Source organism: Ambystoma mexicanum, chromosome 5p, assembly GCF_040938575.1.
Source record: "Ambystoma mexicanum isolate Mex_15411 chromosome 5p, UKY_AmexF1_1, whole genome shotgun sequence".
Lineage (NCBI taxonomy): Eukaryota > Metazoa > Chordata > Amphibia > Caudata > Ambystomatidae > Ambystoma > Ambystoma mexicanum.
The window spans coordinates 1,322,601,613-1,322,621,980 of NC_090930.1; the positions used below are offsets into that span (position 1 = coordinate 1,322,601,613).

A 20,368-nucleotide genomic window follows, 5' to 3' on the forward strand; every position below is an offset into this window, starting at 1 on the left:
AAATCATAAAACGATGATTAAGAAAACTTTTTGGGTGACTCAAAGTTACGGGACCTAAACATTTCTTGTAGACTGGGTACTCAGATTTTTGATGTTTACGCTATTATATATTCTCTACACCAAATGGATATGGTGAAAAAGGCCAATCAAACAGGGAGACGGGGTCTCCACTAGAGAATATTCCTTCAATTCACGTATCCCGTATTCCCTTGAGGGGCATCGTGCAATCTGGGGGTGGACCGGTTTCGATGACATGCTGGATCACGTCATCTTCCTCAGGACCTGCAGTTCAGATGTGTCTTTTTCAGATGGTCTTATCCATCAGAGATGGTGGTGCATCCACTTCCTGTCCTTAAGCCCAAATGCGGTGATGATCAATCTGGGCTGCTTTCACTCTTTATTTTTCAGAATGTTCTGTTGGGACGGCGGAGAGAACCAGACCGCCGCAGCATTCCATGCACAGAGGAGCTCCCCGCATTTATGGGGATCTGGTAATCGAACCAGTGCTCCTGAGATTTTCAAATGAATGATGCAAGTTAAAAATTAACCAGAAAAATAAAGAGTGAAAGCAGCCCAAATTGCCAGGACTTCCATTTATTAGTTTTTTTATTTAAAAAAAAAACACATATACCGTCCTTGATTCGATATATCTATCTGTTTCAATCTTCGTTTAATACTTTCCCCCACATCTGCAGTCTATGCACTCATATGTTATTGGGGTTTGGGTTTACGCTGTTCCCTTTTGACTCGTAAACAATCTTCTTATCTTTTCTGTCTCTGTATATTTATAACTTTCAAATTATCATTGCTGCGGTCGCTGGAACATCCCAGGGTCCCTACTTTGCTTGGACTGACTCAATGGCTCTGTGTGCCTTCTTCAGTCCCGTTCGTGCTTACGCGGCAAAGCACTGCTGCTTGCTTCCCACTCTGGGCTGCTCTTACATCTCTCTGGCTTTTCTTGCGGCTCAGCTCCTGCATGCCTTCTTTCCTTCAGATCCCGGTAAGGATAATACTGCCTCTTCGAACTACCGAGCGCCCAGGAATCCTCTTGCGGCTCCCGGCGTCTCCACAGCACTTCCCGCTCGCGAAACGTTACTCTTCTCCGCTGGCATGCTCCAATGCTCCGCCACACCGGCTCGTGCTTCAGCATCCATACACCGCTGAAGGAGATCAGAAGTCTTCTCCTGAACTCCTGCTCATGGTGCGGTTGCCATTTTTAAATGGCCCGCGCATAGGTGCTTTCACTAAACTAGCACGCTAATTGAGCTGGAGGCTCCTGCTGCTTTACATCAATTCCTTCATTCTCCTCATCTCAGTACGTAGGAGGCTGTGGGTATGCGAGTCCATTGATGTCAAGTGAGGACCTAGATGGTTGTGGGAATTGGGAGTCCATGGATATCACTTGATGCATAGTATTTGGAGAATTTCTCTCAATGATTCCATATGAAAGATCAGTTCTATATGAAGGGAAATTAGAACTGAGAAAGGTTTTCTTGGAGCTTTTATTCTTCAGGTCATAGATGGGAGTTTGGCCTAAAGGGTGTTATGAAAAGGTTTCTTTATTTTCCCTAAAAGGGAGGAACAGACACATGGCAATAGACCATTAAAGTATTGGGTATCAGGGGGGGTCTTCCTAATGGGCAAATGGGGGAAACTGCACGTCGTCCAATGAAGCCATGATATCTCCCTGGTAGTTGCCTCCTCCCATGTTATCCTCCTTCGTAGAGCCGCCCCCAAGGTGAGGATCAGGTAGTGGCTGCCGTCCCCATTCCACATGGGAGGAGGTTACCGCCGGGGAATCCGTGATGACTCCATTGGTTCATCACAGTTTGCAGAGCTAGCTATGCTGGATGAGTTCATCATACTACTAATTGTAGTCATGCGAACGTCTACGGAATCATAACTCATTTTTCACACTGGCATTTCTACTACAGATAAAATTAGGGTTTTAGACACCAGCTTACAGATAAACACTCATTTTTGCTTGGTTTTCAATATGATACACTAGATTACTAGTTTTCCAAAGTTAAGAACTTGGGATGCAGATGTGGTAATAGAATCGCTTAAAATTTCTAGGCATATTTGTTAGGTCTTGGCAACAAATTCTTATAAAAGCATGCTCACTTACCTCTTGGTATTTTGTAGCCAGACTCACCAGGTTTTCTAAGGTTTCTCAGAATGTGATCCGAGTGGATGTTAATTACCAGGCCTAAAAGCCACACTGACATACCTAGGAAAACCAAGTTGAATAATTAGCTACACCCATTGTTTACTAATTGTTGTTCACTTTTTGTAGTTTGACATATGAAATAGAGTGATAAAACTTTGAGCAGTTACTGTAATTCTCAAAACGTAAATTCTCAGCACACATCAAAAGCTGCATCTTCCCCCTACTGCTTGAGTGAGTTACTTGCAATCCTAAACTTCCATAAAACATTCTGCTCCATGCCAGGGATTGCGCCATGCTTTCTTGTGACTCCCTGCCCTTTCTTGCATCATTCCTCCCCACATTGGTGCTAGTGGCTCTTTTCCTATTCATTCAATAGATCCTTCTGTTGCTTTTTAGTTTGCCCATTAACACAGCCCTCAACATTTGCACTCAGCACTACCTATTGTCTAGTGGTAATTGACCCTTGATCAGTAAGAAATGGTGTGCTGAGTATGTGGTGAATTGAGAGGGCGAGTAAGTTTATACTAGGGTTGTTAAGGTATACCAGTATTTATAGCGTGAAGGTCTTGTTATACTAACAATAATCTTCATAAAATGTATACAGGTTTATCGTCTCATCTACATTTCCTGTCAAAAGACAATGATTTGTTGTAAAACAACAAAGCCAAGACAGCAGTGCTAATGCACTGTAGGAATGTTTTTTTGCAAACTTTTATTTAACTTTGCACAGAGATACAACATTGCATATCATATAGCCAGTTATCATTTCAATGGTACATGTTTAGGCAGCAAGTTGCCAACTTTTTCACATTGTAACATTACTGTCAGCTACACCATCTTCTTTATTAATCAAATACTGACGGAAACCTCCCCATATATCTCTCGGTCGGTTTGTTAGGGTGACAAGCTAGAATACAGTTCTTCCTCATCACTTACCCAGGTCATATCCCTCACCCATTCCTCAAACGTGGGTGGGGTGATGCACTCTTCCACTTCATCAATATACCACGCTTTGCCAGCAGTAGACCAATATTTATACGTTTTCTCTTCAATGGATTCATTTTTGACAAATAGCCTAGCAAATATGAAACAGGCTCCCATCTCACCGGCTGGTCCACCATTTTTTCCAGTGCCTCACAGTCACATACCCTATGCCAATACCCAGCTAGTATCCTACAGTACCACAGCATGTGCATTATATCGGCGTCTTCACTACAGCATCTCAGACACTTCCCCCAGCCGCCGCATACATTCTCTTAAAGCGGGCTGGGGTTAGGTGTAGTCTGTTCAGTATTTTGAATTGAATTCAATCTGTATCTGGAATTGTTAAGACTCCTGCTATGTTAGCCCACATAGTTGCAGCCAGTGTGCATCTGTAAAGGTAATATCTAGATCTTTCTCCCAGCCCCTCCTACTGTCTGGTGTCAGCACTCTCTTCGCTGACAGTGCCAGTTTATATATGGGCGAGGTGGTTTTTTATTGTATCAGGAGAAATTGCATAGTTCAGACTCTGGTTTGAGGACGGCTCTTGAGGGAATCCTGCCCATACCGAGGCCATCGCAGAGCGGAACCTGAAGTATTGGAGTTTTTGGAGCGGGGTGTCCACCACCTGTGTCTTAATATCTTCCAAGAGCAGAAATACACCCGCCAGATACAGATTCCCAAGGTACAGTATGCCCGCTCCACGCCAGTGTGCTGCCAGGATTGTATCTCTGGATGAGTCCACATATGGGGCATCCCAGATTGCTAGAACCGGGCTATACATTATAGTGGTTTTGGGGTGTTGAAGTTGCCTTGTCCATGCCTGCTCTGTGATTAATACTGCATCAAGTTGGTTCACACCTCCCCATTTCCCTGCAGCCACTCCATGCAGAAATACACTCTTGCTATTCATTCCTCTTTCTAGCTCCACATATGATGTGTGTTGCCAGTCTTCAGCCCAGTGCACAAAATAATATGCCTGGGCAGCCAGGTAATCTAGTTCTTAATCCGGGGCGGCCAACCCTCCCTGCTCATATGGTAATGTGAGGCGTCTCCAACTGGCTCTAGCCTGTCCTTTCTAGATGAACGTGGAGCTTGCTCCAGTAATCTTCGTGAAGAAGGACCTGCCCAGCCATAGCGGTAAAGTGCTAAAGAGCTAAAATAACTTGGGCAGAATAATCATCTTCACTAGTGCCACTCACCCCATAGCCGAAATAGGGAGATGTCCTCATCTTTCGAGTTTAGCACATCTTTTTAGTCTAGCCAATGCATCGTGATTCAGGGAGCGAACCAGAGACGCTGATCGTGCCACCTCGACTCCTAGAGATTTCACCTGTTGGGGTGACCACTGCAATCCAAACAGATTGCTAGGTTCTTTTGTATTATCCGTTAGCAGAAACATTTCAGATTTACTGCTGTTCAAGCGGAGACCCAAGTATTTTCCAATCTCCCGGACTGCAGACAATACCCTCTGTAAATATTTCTCAGGATTCCTCACATACATCATGATGTTGTCAGCGTAGAGCGTTATCAAATCCATGCGACCAGCTAAAGCTATACCAGCCCGAGCGTGGCGCGCCCTCATAAGATCCGCCATGGGTTCTATCACCAGTACAAACCGCAATGGCGACAGTGGGCATCCCTGTCTGGTGCCTCCTGCCAGTGTCAATATTGAGGATAATTCCCCGTTCACACACACCCTTGCATATGGTTGTTTATAGAGGAGTCGTACCCATCTTATAAAGTTCGGGCCAAACCCATAATTATGTAGCACCCTAAACAGGAATGGCCAGTATACTGTGTCAAATGCTTTCTGCATGTCCAAGGACCTTGCCACCCACTCGGTTTCTTTTGGTATCCTAGCCAGAATATTGTACAGAATCTGAAACCTGCCTGATCCTCATGCACCATGTAGGGCATAAGTGGATGGAGTCGGGATGCCAGCATCTTTGCAAATCTCTTCTCATCTGTATTAAAATGTCCCGCCCCACCAGGTCAAAGGCACTGGTGAAGTCTACAAAGGCAATATAGAGTGTGGCATCCTTACAGCTCATGGTGTTATTAATCAACTGATCTAGGACCCTGATGTTATGGATAGTGCCTGCCCCTGGCCTAAAGCCGGTTTGTGCGTAGTGCAGGATCTGTCTTACCGTAACCCAATTTTCAATCTCTTTAAGGACCAAGGTGTTAATGATTTTGCTACTAACATCCAGCATAGAGAGTTGGCGATAGTTGGCAGGTAGGGTTCTCTCCCCCTTTTTATAGACTGGTATTAATACAGACTTCTTCCAAGAGGAAGGAATTTGGCAGAATCTGCAGATCCTAGACTATAATGTAAGTAGTATCTGCGCCCAATTGTGTGCGTCCTGCTTCAATACCGCATTGGCCAGACCATTTGGTCCTGGGGCATTTGAAGATTTTAGATTCAAAATAGTCTGTTTTATGCATCTATAACTAAGGGGGAGTGGCCAGCTAAGAACCCCTATACTGCTTTGTGTGTGGGTCGTATACTCTCTATGGAATTTATTAGAGATATATTCAACCCATTTTTCACCCGAAATGGGATTCAGGACCTTCAGCTTCTGTTCCCCCCCCCGCCCGTGTCAGTATTTGCCAAATCTTACGGCTATTTTTGCTACATAGGGCTTCAGCAAACTTTTGCCATTGGCTGCTCTTTTGGGACGGACGGTACCTTTTTAGCCAACTGCGATATTTGCGTTTTATCTCTAATGCCTCAAGATTAAATGTGTCCACCACACTATTGATGGTTTTATGTGCTCTTATTACTCTTAAGGCTCGTCGCATGAGGCGTTTCTGGTCTCTAATGTTTGCATCGAATGTTTGCATACCACCACTTTTCCAGCTCATCCCCGGGGTAGGGTTAGCTTTGAAGGGTGAGTGATCCAGCTTTCAATTTCCTCTGGGCTCTTGTCCCGCATTAGTTGCTTAATGGTCTTATCACTAGGGAATGTAATGGTAATAATTTTTTCAATGGATCTTTTGGTCCATCTAATCTTGTTGCCCGCTTGGTTAGTTGCCCACTCTCTGCAGGAGTCCACCTTAATGCTATCCCCCCCACCCTCCATACATAATGTGAGGGTACCATGGTCACTAAAATCATTCAACTTGATCTTTAGTTGCATAACATGTGGAAGCATACACTCTGATACGGCCATGTAGTCAAGGACTGCACATTTTTCCCCCACTGACCATGAATCTTTCCCTGGTATGACCCCCTTACACAACCATTTAGTATAGTCAGGTTCCATTCTCTAAGGATATCAAGCCAGAGTCTCCCTTTGCTATTGCTCTTGGGCCAGGACATATCACACATATTCTGAACATATCTGTATGTCCCACACCCTTCCAGATCAAGACATTTCGCATTCAAGTCTCCACAGAGTATGGTAGCTGACTTATTATCCCCAGTGCACCAAGCGGTCAACAAAGTATCCAATCTATCCCCAATAGGTTCTGTATTCTGCTCACCCGGCGGATCATAAACATTAATTATCAAAACCTCATTGAAGCCTGCCCAACCACCCGGCGGGTTTATTTGAATCGCCAACACATTTCCTCCAGGGCTGTCTTGGTAGATCAGTTTAGGGTTATAGGAGGACTTGACACAAGTTAACAGACCCCCCCTTAGGCTTCCCCGATCTCCTTTTACTGCCATACATTGAAAGGTGACATAGCCATCAAGTTCTATAGCAAAAGTTACCCAGGATTCTTGCAATACGAATATGGTCGGCAGATAATAGGGCATAGCGAGACCATCCCTCGCTTATCCAGTGGCTATGTCCCCTTGTGTTCCAACTAATAATAGTAGAGGTTCATTCTCTTTTCTTCTGTATTGTATTGTATTTTGCATTTATATAGCGCCTTATATACCATTGGTATGGTCTGAAGGCGCTGGTAGGTTGAACACCCTTGGGAACCGAGGTTCGAGTCAGTAGAGAGGGTGAAGAGAGACAAAAGGTGCGTGTGCGCACAGAGTATGTGTGCAGCTGGTGCGGGGTTATTGTGGTAGCTGCTTCTTAGCGGTAGGTGTGGTGATTGAGAGGTCAGGAGAATGTGTACGCTCTGGCAGAATTAATCCAGCTCGAGAGTGGCTGCGTTAGGCCTGAGGAGAGAGGCCTGGCTGGGGGTGTTAAACCAGCGGTGGTTACTTAGAGTGATGGGGAGTGAGCAGGAGATGTTGATATGAGAACAGTTATACCGAATGGTGTCATAGTATCCCTGTGTTCTATTTGAGTGATGGTGTAAGGAGGAGAGTAGGCGTGAGGTGTGGTATGATATATGTTCATTCGAATGTTCCCGCATATCAATGCATATTGTGTACGTTCCTCACACTCAGCCAATTCCTACATTCAGCCATTTCCCACACTCAGCCATTTCCCACATACTCAGCTATTCCCCACATTCAGCCGTTCTCACATATCCAGCCGTTCCCATATACTCAGCCGTTCCCATATACTCAGCCGTTCCCCACACTCAGCCGTTCCCCACACTCAGCCGTTCCCCACACTCAGCCGTTCCCCACACTCAGCCGTTCCCCACACTCAATCTTCTGGGCAAACATTCCTTGTAACCACACCCACCCTTGTTCATCACTAAATGTTTGTGCCGCTTTTGTTGTCGTTGATACAGCAACGCTAGAGGTACAGGCACAGGAGCATTTTTTGCACTTAACTACCATTGAGGAAGATGGTGTAGGTACGTCTAATTCGTATCCCAAGTATTCCAAAGACAACCGATTTGCCCTTATCATAACGGCTGTCTCAGGTAAGCAACAATGAACTGTTGTAACTTTTATTCCCTTTAAGCGCGAAGGTTCAACAAAATCGACATCACTGGTGTTCAGTATTCTTAGTGATGGTATTTTTGCAAAGAGAGCGAAGAGTAAGGATCTATTTAATTGAATACCCGTTTTTCCTCCCTCAATGGGCGCTATGGTCGCATTTTTGATATCCAGTTTATCAGGCCTCGAAGGTCCCCCACCACCCAGGCAGGGAGTTTTGGGAGGAATATGTTTGGGGGCCTCAGGTTCCTGCCTGGGTAAGGATACCGAGTTTTGCATAGCAGTGCCTGTTTCAGAACAATTTGACAACTGGGCTTCCGAGTGCTGGCTAGGTTGCCCCGGTTGTTCATCCATTAGCCAGCTGGTTAAAGTGCCACTGTTTGGGCTGATCTTCTTTTCCTTCTGGCAGCCCGTTTACGTTGTTTTTTAGATAGATTTTTAGCTGGTGGTCGAGCTGGTAGAATTTCGTGGGGGGGGGGGGATTAACAGTTTTTCCTCGCTTCTCTTTGCCCGTTTTCTCTGTTTTCTAGAGGGTTGGGCTCTGTTTTCCGGCGCACCCTCGCCTGTGAGAGAGGGTCTATATTCCTCTTCGATCGAGGTTTCCTTATCTAAGGATGGCGCTGGAGTTGCCCTGTCCCGTCCTTTTTCTGGGATGGCAGTGGGCGGGATTTCCCTCAGATCGATACAGGGAATATTAGATATTTTAGTAGATGCGCTCAGTAATTTATAGAGCGCAAGGACCAAACTTCCCTGTGCTTTTTGATCTTCGTGAATCGTACCACAGAGTTTTAACAATATTGTGATAGCAAAGTTGAGGGTAGCATTTCCAGTTTGTGATGTATCATGGGTACTGTAGTCTGGCTGTGCCTGATCATGTGACGAATTTCTGGATTCAAAGGCCATATTTGGGCTGGTCGATAGTCGCGGTGCCTTTGGGGAAGATGTAGGGTTCATGTTTGGTAGGGAGGGGGGGGTCTGTTTGAGAGGCCGAGGACACGAGGATAGGCTGATCCTCGTCCCCTAAAGAGGTTTTTACAGATTCCTCCAATGACGGGATTGTAGGCCGTTTTTCCTCAAGGGTATCTGGTATCATGTCACTAGCTACAGGGGACCCTGCAGCCTTTTCTTCCATTTGTTTCCCCGCTTGTGTGCCCACCCGCTCCCGACGGGCATAGCATAGCTGTAAAAGCGAGTCATTGGGCCTCATCACGACCTCGGCGGTAACCCTTAAATCCGGCGGTAGCGCCATTACCGCCGGATTTAAGGGTCTGCCGAATCAGGGCTTCGGTGGATTTCAAACCAGCTCTGAGCTTGTGTGAAATCCGCCGAGAATTTGCGCTAATACCGCCGGCGGGAAATCCGCCAGCGGTATTATGAGCGCAAAATTTTCCCATTGAGCCCAATGGGGAATGGGGCATTCTCGAATCAGCTCAATGGGGAATGGGGACTTCCAAGTCCGCCCAACTCGTGATCCCGCGCTATTAGCGCCGGGGGCTATGGCGGTCGCGCTAATAGCCCCCGCGCTAACAGCGCCACCGCTACCGCCGAGGTCGTGATGAGGCCCATTGTCTAGGTCTAGCGGGAGGTAACTGCCTTCTCCTTCTATTTGCGAGGCATTCACTTTTTTGGGCCCAGTCGCAGGCCCTCCCTCTGTAGGTTTGCAGGGAAAGTAAGCCTCCAAAGTGCCCTTTTGGGGCGCCATTGCTTTTCCTCCTGGGGCATTGTTTTCCCCGTTTTCTCCAGTGGGGTTTTTATCCATATCTACTGAGGTTCCTTTGTTTGACCGTAACCCATATGGTTTCCTTCCCCTTGCAGTTGCCGTTTTATTTCGTCTAATTGCCTTTCCTGGCATCTTCACGTTTTATCTGATTTGTCCAAGCTGAGAAAAGGGGGGAATGTGGGAGGATAAAGGAAGGAAAGGATTGAGGGAGGGGACAGAGAAGAATTGATCAAGTTACAGCTCTTATCTTTTGCTCCACTTGAAGCCACCGAAGGACAGCAGATAAAATGCCGCTTTTGAATAGCGCTGCTACCTAGGGCTATGACAGTATTATTGCCACACTCCCAAAGGGTTGCCAGAATATCCGGCAGTTGACAGCAAGCCGTTTGTACAGGGCTCACAAAACAATAATGCACAGTGGGGAGAAAGATTTGGAAGAGTCTTGCAATGTTTAGCTTTTAAAATATAGTACTTGTGCCTTTCGATGTGCAGTCAGCTAAATCGGGGCTTCCTCCTTAGTCGCTTCCCCGAGTAGCACAAATATCACACTGCGCTCCTCCAGCGCCGAACAGTCACTCAACAGTCACTGCACTGGGCTTTAATGCCGCAAGGGTGGTAGGCTCTGACCTTTAGGGAAGCCCAGAGTCACGTGATCGGATCACGAGGTAAACGAAGCCCCGCCTCCTCCAGGAAGCGTTGGGTCAGCATTGCCGGCAAGAGCCAGGGAAAGCTCGCAATGCCAGGAAGAAAAAGCAGCTCCAGCTGCTGACAAAGGTTCGTTTTCAAGAGTGCACAATACACAGTGCGGGCGGCAGGCTCTGACCTTTAGGGAAACCCAGAGTCACGTGATCGGATCACGAGGTAAACGAAGCCCCGCCTCCTCCAGGAAGCGTTGGGTCCGCGTGCCGGCAAGAGCCAGGGAGAGCTCGCAATGCCGGGAAGAAAAAGCAGCTCCAGCTGCTGACGAAGGTTCGTTTTCAAGAGTGCACAATATCTGTATTGATAAGGGACAGCGGACGATACGACCCACAGTCCTCTGGTACTAATAACCACTTCTCGCATGGATTCCGGCAAAATGCCAGATTCCAGGGCCTCGGTCCAAACTGATAGGAGACGTGGGGCCAGAGTGTCCCTGAATTCCTTATAAAATTCTGCGCCTAGCCCCTCCGAGCCCGGCGCTTTCCCTCCCGGCAAGCCATTACTCGCCTCTTATTTCACTTAGCATTATAGGAGTCTCTAGTGCTTCGCGAGCATCGGCTGATAATAGTGTAGTTGGTATTTTGGCTCTCTCACTTTCTGTGGCATCGCTTTGGGGTGAGAAAAGGTTCTCGTAAAAACCATAAAAGACTTCACAGACCTCTTCCACCCTGTTCACCACCACTCCGTCCTGTCTGGTTATACATGGAATGGCCGAGTTGCCCTTCTCATTGTGGACCGTTTGTGCTAGTAATTTCCCTGGCCTCTCCTGTTCCCATCGGCGTGCTGCTGCAGTCCTTTCGAAGTAACATAGTTCTAGTTCCCTGTCTGCCATGTTACGATACTTGTCTAATTTAGTTTTAATTTCCCTGCTGACTCGTAAAGACGAGTTCCTTGCATACTCCGACTGAAGTCTTGCCAGGGCCTCCTATCGCCGTTGGAGTTCCCTTCTGATATCGCAAAGAACCCCGAACTCAGTGGACATCGCGACCCGTCGCATGGAAACCTTTAACGCCTGCCATAAGGTTGCTTGTTTATTTACTGATCCTTCACTGTTCTCAAAGAAGTCAGCTATGTGCTGCGCCATACCGGGCCAAAATATTGGATCTAATAAGGATGTGGCCTTAAAGCGCCATTGTGGTCACTGAGGGGCCCCTTCTGAGATATTCAGGGAAAGTCTCATAAGGGAAGGGTCAGACAGTGTTCTGGGGAGTATTTGGGTCTCCGTCACCCAGCTCAGCACTCTTTGTGACGTCAGCCAAAGATCTATTCGGGAATGCATGTCATGTACCGTTCAGTAAAAGGTGAATGCCCTCTGTGACCCGTGTAATGAACGCCAGACAAACTTCAGGCCCAGATTTGCAATATGTGTGGCGATCATGCGTGCTGCGCCCACCAGGTTCCTGTGCATCACAGATGTTCGGTCAAGGTCAGTGTCGAGAAAAGTATTGAAATCACCAAAACAGATCACTAATACAGTGGGATATTTAGCACACTTTCGAAATACTTCCTTGTAGAACTACAAATCATCTACATTTGGGCCATATATATTCATCAATAACACTTCACACTCCCCAATCTCCCCATGTACAATCATATACCTGCCACATAGGTCACTTTCTGTTGAGTAATGAGTGAAAGGCAGCAACCTATGCACTAGAATTACTAAAGAGGACCACTGCACCACATTCCTAGTATCAGCATAGGTGCATTACCGGACCCTTCCCAGTCGGCACTCTGCCGCCCGCTCCAACTCGCAGTAGTACATTACTTTCAATCAGCCATTGCACGGGTCCATAGTACCATTTAGACATTCCTATGCGTGATGTCGAGCAATAGCATGTTAAGTGCCACTGCGGGCGTCTTGTACCGTTCATGCTTAGCCGCTACCCTTCTTCTAGCTGTTGTTTCTCTGGTAGGGGAATATTGGCCTCCACGAATGATGCTGCTTCCTCTGGGAACGTGAAGAACTAAGTCTTGTTCTTGAATTGTATACGTAGCCTGGCTGGGTATAGCATTGTGTAAGGTATCATGCGCTCCCTCAGCAGCTTCTTGACTCCGACGAACGTGCGTCCCTCTTGTTGCACCGCCAGTGTATAGACCGGAAAAATACAAATCTTACTGGAGCCCATTTTCAGATCTTGCTTCTCTCGTGCAGCCTTCAAAACCATGTCCCTGTCCTGGTAGTTCATGAGTCGAGCTATAATTGGTTGTGGGAACGCACCTGGTTTGGGCCTAGCTGTCAAGTGTTCCATGCACTCGCTCTACCACAAACATCGGAGACCAACCAGGGTCACCCAGTAGATCCTTTAGTAGTCCCTCCACCACCAGTTCCATGGGACCTTTCAGGACATCCGCTGGAACCCCCCACGATGCGAACATTGTACTGCCTCGATCTCGCCTCCAAGTCTTTGCATTTCAACTTGATGCTGCCCAGGTCTTTTGCCATTTTTGTTACTGTGTTCTGTAGAAACTCTTTGGCGTCCTCTGCCGTGCCTTTCTGGGTTTCAGTTTCCGTAATACGTTGTGTAGCCTTCTCCAACTGGGCGCGGATCGAGGAAACAGTAATATTGATGACGTCTAATTTTACATTTATGGAAGCGAAGCCCTGCTGCATGATGTTCACAACTTCCTGTAGGTCTGCAAGGGGGGGGGGGCGACAATGGGGTCAACGCTGGCGATTCTTGGCAGATTGACCCCTCATTACCGGCATCCATTTGTTTGGCTTTTGGTCTGGTGAATTTGTCCACCGAGCCGCTTTTTTTAGGGGCTGTTACGAGACGAGGAGGATGAAGGAATGGACACAGAATAGCAGGACCATCAATGAGCGTGCTAGTGGCGGATGCAAACAACCCGGGCGAAAACGCGGGGCCGGAGGCAAATAACACAGGGGTTTGGTTGGTCTGCGATAAGCAAGCCGACACCTCTGCAGCAAACGTGGGGCCGGAGGCAAACAATACAGAAGTTTGGTGGGGCCGCGATAAGCAAGCTGACACCTCCGCAGCATGTAGGGAATCGCTGGCTGCCAAGGACATGATTTGCAGCAGCCTGCTGAGGACGGGAGCAGCGAATGGCGAGAGTCGTGAGGTATGGGCTGAGGGCGGTTCGCTAATGGAAAACAGCCGCGGGCCGAAAACCACGCTGAATTGTAGCAGGCTGGCCGAAACGGTGCATTTCACCTGTAAACTAGGCAGGGAAAAGCAAGGGGATAAAGGGCTACCTATAGTTAGTAGCAAAAGAGTGAAAACACGGATGATAACAATTGGGGAAAAGGAAACTTACTTAAAAGACGGGTTACCAACAGGCTGGACGCAGGTTAAAGAAACTGGGGAAAGAAGCAGGAGGCCATCTTCCCAGGCTTCCTCTCAGGCGAAAGGGGGCACAGCTTGGGAGGGGTTTTATAACCTATACGTCCAAAGGAATGCCGATTGGTCCATTAACACTTGCCTATATAAACCAGCAGAAAAGAAAGGACTGACAGATCATTCTCGCTTCTGTTGCAGGACCAGGCAGGCGTGGAGACAGGAGCTGCGGGAAGCCTGTGGGCTTACGAGGACTAGAAGGTGGAGAAAACAGCTTAGTCCTTACTACATCCCCAGGACCAGCAACAGGAGAGAATCCGGAGGAGGCTAGAGAAAGCAGAAGAAGAATTCTGTTAACTCTCAATTTACAAATACTTTAATTTTATTTAAGTCAATAAAGATTGAATTTATTTTTGAAAATCCAGCCTGCCTGCCTCTTTGTCACAACAACCATATAGATACATTTGACATTTTAGCACTTCAAGAGACGTGGCTAACAGTGTTGCCATTATGGGATGGCCAGGAAATGTGCCTACTACCAACCAAGGCTGCGATGAAAGGCAGACGGACCTCCTTTAGTAACTTTTTACAACTGGTTAAGATTGTTGTTCTCCATCAAACTATTGCCTTGTTAAACATCTATCGTAATCCTGCAGGCACAGCGGAAACCTTTTACCAAGCTCTAACTGATTTGTTAGATGTGATATCAATGGCCTCCGATATTACTACGACCATTATAGTAGGCAAGCTGAATTTATACTGCATTCACTTTAAGGTTGGCTCAAAGTGTTCCAATGCCGAGATGGAAATCTTTCATGGCAGAGAGGAACTACAGAATTGTCAATGGAGCCCTTCCAGGAGATGTACCACCTCAGTATACCTGGGGTAGGGGCCCATCAGCTAGTATAATTGATTATATTTATGTTGATGCAGCCTTTTTTCCTATTATCGAAACATTTGAGATTATTTCTCAACCACAAAGCGATCATAATATGTCATCAGTAAGAGGGTCTTGGTCGCCTAACTCCGCTCAATCGACAAGACAATGGTCAAAACAATCCCTAATCGCGGATAATGCCAAAATCCGATTTAGGAGGTCAGAGTGTAATTTATTCGACCTGAATCGTGTGCTCAATGATCACATAACCAAGGGTGCCCCTTTTCAATACACACATGTTTTGTCTCCGTTTAAGAAAGCGATCATGGCATCAGGTCCAACTGCTTTCAAACATAGACATTCATATGCTCAAGCACTTATAGCCAGGAGGGCGGTGTACAGGAGAGCGAGGACATGTATTATAAAATCGTCAATGCCTGATCGAGTAAGGGCACTTAAACCAGCAAAGTGCAAATATCAAAACTGGATCAGAGCTAGAAAAGTGTCCATGTTCCAGAGGGATAGTCAATCTATGCTTAAAGCGACGGCTAATAAAAACAGAGCAGAATCTTGGGCATTGTTAAATAATTGCACTTATGACAAGCAGTCTTGTGCCCAATTTAATGGAGTACAAAAGCATCAGTGGTTACAGCATTCTTCTAAACTTTACGCTGACCCACTCTTCGATAATTACACATATGAACAACGCACAACCTCCCCCTGGTTGGTAGCATGCTCTATAGACTCTATTGAGGACCCGTTACACTCGCCTGGTATCCACGGGGACGCCACCCAGCTATGGGGACTCTGGTATCCTTCTCAGCCGCTCGCAGATATGATCAGCGGAGAAGTTCTGCTTGGAATACAGGTGGGCAATGTTCAAGACTGGGCAACTGGGATAAGAGCCTCCCAACACCCCGTATGCCTGCAGCCCCTCCCCGGACCTTTCCTCAACTTGTTATGGGTTTTGGCGTGCTCTCCGTCCTGCCTACTTGGCAGGGGCGCGTTGTCCTTTGTGGGCGAGTGCGATCTAGTTGCTTCACGGATGCCGGCCCTTTTGAGTCTTTCAGGTAGGTCTTATTACTGTTATACCTGTATGCCTTTCTTTGGTTTAAATAATGTCTTTTCTCTTTCCTTAGGTGCGCGGAAGTTCGCTGTGGAACGTTGGCTGAGTTGGGACTCGCCGGTAGGTGATGGTGCATCGAGAGCACCTTGATGCGGTAAGTAGGCGCTATGTGCAGCGCTATGATGCCTTGCCTTTGCTAACCTATTGTCTTTTCGTTCCCGCAGACTGCGGTGCTCACCCGGAGCAAGAAGTCCCAAGGCGATGCTGGTCGATTGTCATGATCTCTGCTTCCAAAAGGTCAGGGTTTTCCCAACTCCCTTGGAAGCAGATCCATAACCCAGGTTCCGAGTGCCAACCAGTCCCAATTGGGACCTTTTGGACCCAGTCCTGGCGCCAGTGGCACCAGGCTCATAAATATGCCCAGTCCCAGCGCTGGAAGCGCCGGGCTCATAATGCTTGGGTGGACTTACCTGCAGCAGACCATGCTGCTTAATTGCCTGCCAGTTGAGTCTCTGATCCTCTTCTGTTTGGAACTACTTTTCCTGTTGGGTGGGGCAGGAGCCACTCCCTAGATCCAGAACACTGGAACTCTTCTGGAAAGCAGGAACTCTTTTCTTACCTAGGCGTGGCTGTGGAAGGAGACACCTAAGCACTACAGGAGGCTATTTAAACCACACCCGATGGATGAATCTTGCTTTGCGTTATTCTGCATCCTCAGCAGCAGAACGCTCATCGTGTCTTCTGCATCTGATCCTGGGCCTAAGGAAAAAGGCTTACCATTCTGAATCCAGTCTTCAGCAACACCTATAAAGACAAGAAAGAACAGTTTAGCATTACGGTCTTCAGTGACAGCTCTTCACTTACCTGGTCCATCGGCTGTCACCAACGCCTCGCGCTGCATTCCGGCATCTGAAAGACAAAAGCTTACCAACTCTTCGCACGCTCCGGAGGCCTTCGGCGCTGCATCCCGCATCTGAAAGACAAAAAAAGGTGCGTTTAAAGACATTGGGGAACTTTAATACTCACGTGCCATTACTCCTTTCCACATCTAACCCAGTGGGTATTCCGGCACCCTGCAGCCGCCCCGAACTTGTACCTGCGAAATAAAAAGACAGTTAGAGCGCATCGTGAAGCAGGCAACAAGCGCTTACTTACGTGCTTCCAGGCGCTTCTATTCATCACACGGGCTCCATCTTCAACTCACTTCAGCCCGCCATCCGCCATCGCCGGAACCCTGCAAAACAAGAGACATCATTACTAAAGACTTTAAAGACATTAGAATTACTCGAAACTTACCGTTCGTGCAGTAAACGACGGACAGCAGTCCTCTGAAGTCAAGAGGCCTGCTCCCCTTATCCAGTGAAGAAACTGGTTACAGCACCCTGCCTCAAGGCAGATGGAGAGCACGGCGTTCACTTACCTAAGGTGAGAGCGTTAACCTTTGGGGTTCTACAGGAGAAGAGAAAGGGAAGAAGAGAGACATTCAATAACCCAGTTCATTAATCCCACATTTTCTATCTGCAGACATCTTACCCTTCGAGCCAGACATACAGTGCACAGAGGTCCAGCCCAAAGAGCCAGCCGTGTGTTACACATCACCTTTGAAGATACGGTATACGCCCAGTCAAGACCGGCGCCTCTACGGGAATCAGGTGAGCGTTACAGAACGCAAAGCCTACCACAAAACTCCCGTCCAGGCGCTATGGAAACCTCGGATACCGACCAGCTAGCCCAGTTACTTGGGGAACTAAGGGCAGAAGTGCATGCAGCCCGTCAGGAAACGAACGCTCTAAGAAGTGAACTGATTATTTCCAAGGAGCGAACAGATGATCTCGCTAGACAATTGCTACAGTCACAAGCCGGACAGACCCAGTTACCCGCATCTGGGGGAAATCTTCCTTCTACATCCTCTATGAATCCAGTGCAGATCAACCTACCTGGGAATGTACCTCTGGCTCCGCCCGAACGATTTTCTGGTGACCCAAAGAGGTTTGCAGTATTTATCAATCAGTGCCGGTTGCATTTCTTATGCCGGCCAGCAGCCTTTCCAACTGATCAAGCTAAAGTAGCTTTCGTGCTTTCGTACCTTAGTGGCAATGCGGCAGACTGGTCGATCCCTCTAGTAAATCAAGATGATCCGGTCCTCCATGATTTTCAAGCTTTTCAGCTCAGTATGGAAAAACTGTTCGCAAGACATTCACAGGGGCAGGCCTTGGACAATGAGCTTCTTTCGTTGCGACAAGGTAATCAAGACCTTTTGGCTTATATTGCGTCTTTCAACAGACTGATAGTGGAAACTCACTGGCCTGAGGACAAAAGGATTACGCTGTTTTATAGAGGTCTACGCGGAGAGCTCAAAGATGTGTTAGCCCAAGTAGTGAATCCCCCACAAGATTGTTCGGACTATATAGACTTAGTCGTTCAAATAGATCACAGACTGCAGAACATGAAGGCCGATCGTTCCAAGTTTGATGCTCGAGTATTTTCCAAACCGCCAACTCCTTCCAAAGGAGTAGACTCCGAGACTCCGGGGAACCCATGCAAATAGGGGGTCTGAAAGGTCCTCTAACACAAAAGGAGCGGGAAAGGAGAAAACAGTTGCAATTATGCCTCTATTGCGGAAACTCAGGGCACTTTCTTCGAGACTGTCCGGTGAAACCTGCCAAGAAGGCAGTAGGAGCTGCAGTTACCAAAGTTACAAACTCTGAGCAGGGAAACAACCTCGCCCGACAAGAATAGAGGTCCTCTTGCCGAGCGTGAAAACCAGTTCCGTGACCTTGCATTTCGTGATACCTATGGTCCTCATTAGCCCTGATAATCCGGATCGATTACATGCAATTGAAGCTTACGTCGACAGCGGTGCCATCGGCAATTATGTGGATCATGAAATGGTTTTGAGGATGAATCTAACTCTTTGTCCCAAGGCTGTAAAGGACGTCATTACTACGGTGGATGGTACGGAGATAGCCTCCGGGCCAGTAACGCATACCACTCAAGAAGTGACGCTAGTAAGTCAAGATGGACACCATGAGAAGATCGTGTTCGATGTGATCAAGGCCCCTCAGTTTCAGATTATTCTAGGAATACCTTGGTTAGAGAAACACAATCCTCTGATCGATTGGCGAGCAAGAACGGTCCAGTTTCCAGAATGTGTCTCTACTTGTCACCTTCCACCTGGTGTTGCACTGGCAGCAATTTCTTCAGAGACTCCCCAGTTACCTCCCGAATACCTAGAATACCAAGATGTTTTCCGGAAGGATCAGGCTAACTCTCTACCTCCTCATAGGTCTTCTGACTGCCAGATCGACCTGATACCTGGATCTACTCCTCCTTGTAGTAGAATTTATGCCCTCACCGAGCCTGAGAACCTTCACCTTCGACAATACCTGGATCAATATCTGGCAAATGGGTTTATTCGTCCTTCCAAGTCCCCTGCTTCTTCAGCTTTGTTCTTCGTTCCAAAAAAGGAAGGAGACCTTAGAACTTGTATAGATTATCGCTCCCTGAACCAGATCACCGTTAAGAATAGATATCCGTTACCTTTGATCCCTGAACTCCTGGACCAAGTCAGAAAAGCATGCATATATACAAAGCTGGATCTTAGAGGAGCTTACCACTTGGTACGAGTAAAAGAGGGCGATGAATGGAAGATGGCCTTCCGCACCAAGTATGGGCTATTTGAATATCAGGTCATGCCCTTCGGACTTTGTAATGCCCCGGCCGCCTTTCAATATTTTATGAACGATGTCCTCAGAGAGCTCATAGATGTGTGTGTTGTTGTTTACATTGACGACATCCTCGTTTATTCTTCATCGGAATCTGAACATCGGAAACACGTGAAAATGGTCCTCGAAAGATTGCGTCAACACAAACCTTTCGCTAAGTTGGAAAAATGTGTTTTCAACGTGTGACTGAAGTTGAATTCTTGGGATTCATATTATCACCTGGCAGAGTGCGTATGGATTCAAAATGCAGTTCTCAAATGGCCATCACCATCCTACGTAAAAGGTGTGCAAAGCATGTTAGGCTTCGCTAACTTTTACCGCAGGTTTATCCCCGAATTCTCTCGAATAGTCCAGCCCATCACTGCCTTGTTAAAGAAAAACAAACGTTTTGAATGGTCTACCGAGGCGGAACAAGCTTTCCAGGATTTGAAGACTAAATTTATCTCTGCACCAATCTTAAAACAACCTCGCCCCGAACTCCCCTACATCGTGGAAACTGATGCTTCAAGCCTTGCCATGGGGGCAGTTCTATCACAAAAGGACCCGGTAACCAATCAGTTGCATCCCGTGGAATTTTGGTCCCGCAAATTCTCGCCTCCTGAAATCAATTACACGATTACTGATAAGGAACTTCTGGCTATCAAGTCTGCCTTTAAGGCTTGGCGGCATTATCTGCTGGGGGCCCGACACACCGTTACTGTGATTACGGATCACCGAAACCTGCAATATTTGAAAACGGCAAAAGCCCAATCCTCTAGACAACTCCGTTGGGCATTATTCTTTGCCGAGTTTGACTTCATAATTACCTATCGACCTGGTACAAAAAACGGTAAAGCTGATGCCCTTTCTCGGATGGGAGTGGAAGAACACTTGATCAACCCTACACCTGTACCAATCATTCCCGAACAAAGAATTCTGGGTGTAATCGCCACACAATCCATAGAGGAAGTTAAGGATAAAGCCAGGCAACTTGTAACTCCAGCAGACATACAGAATTGGCATCTGCAGGGAAAGGACTTTGCAGTAAAGG

General features: G+C 47.2%; 1 protein-coding gene across 2 annotated transcripts in view; it reads right to left on the reverse strand.

Annotated features, from left to right (window-relative positions):
* SRD5A1 (steroid 5 alpha-reductase 1) overlaps positions 1 to 20,368 on the reverse strand; it is a 320,043-nt gene that overhangs the window by 206,686 nt on the left and 92,989 nt on the right. The window contains exon 3 of one of the 2 annotated variants that reach the window (XM_069613721.1): positions 2,129 to 2,230. In XM_069613721.1, the coding sequence (XP_069469822.1) occupies positions 2,129 to 2,230 (102 nt within the window). The remainder of the gene's footprint in view (positions 1 to 2,128; positions 2,231 to 20,368) is intronic. The other variant, XM_069613722.1, reaches the window with a different exon arrangement.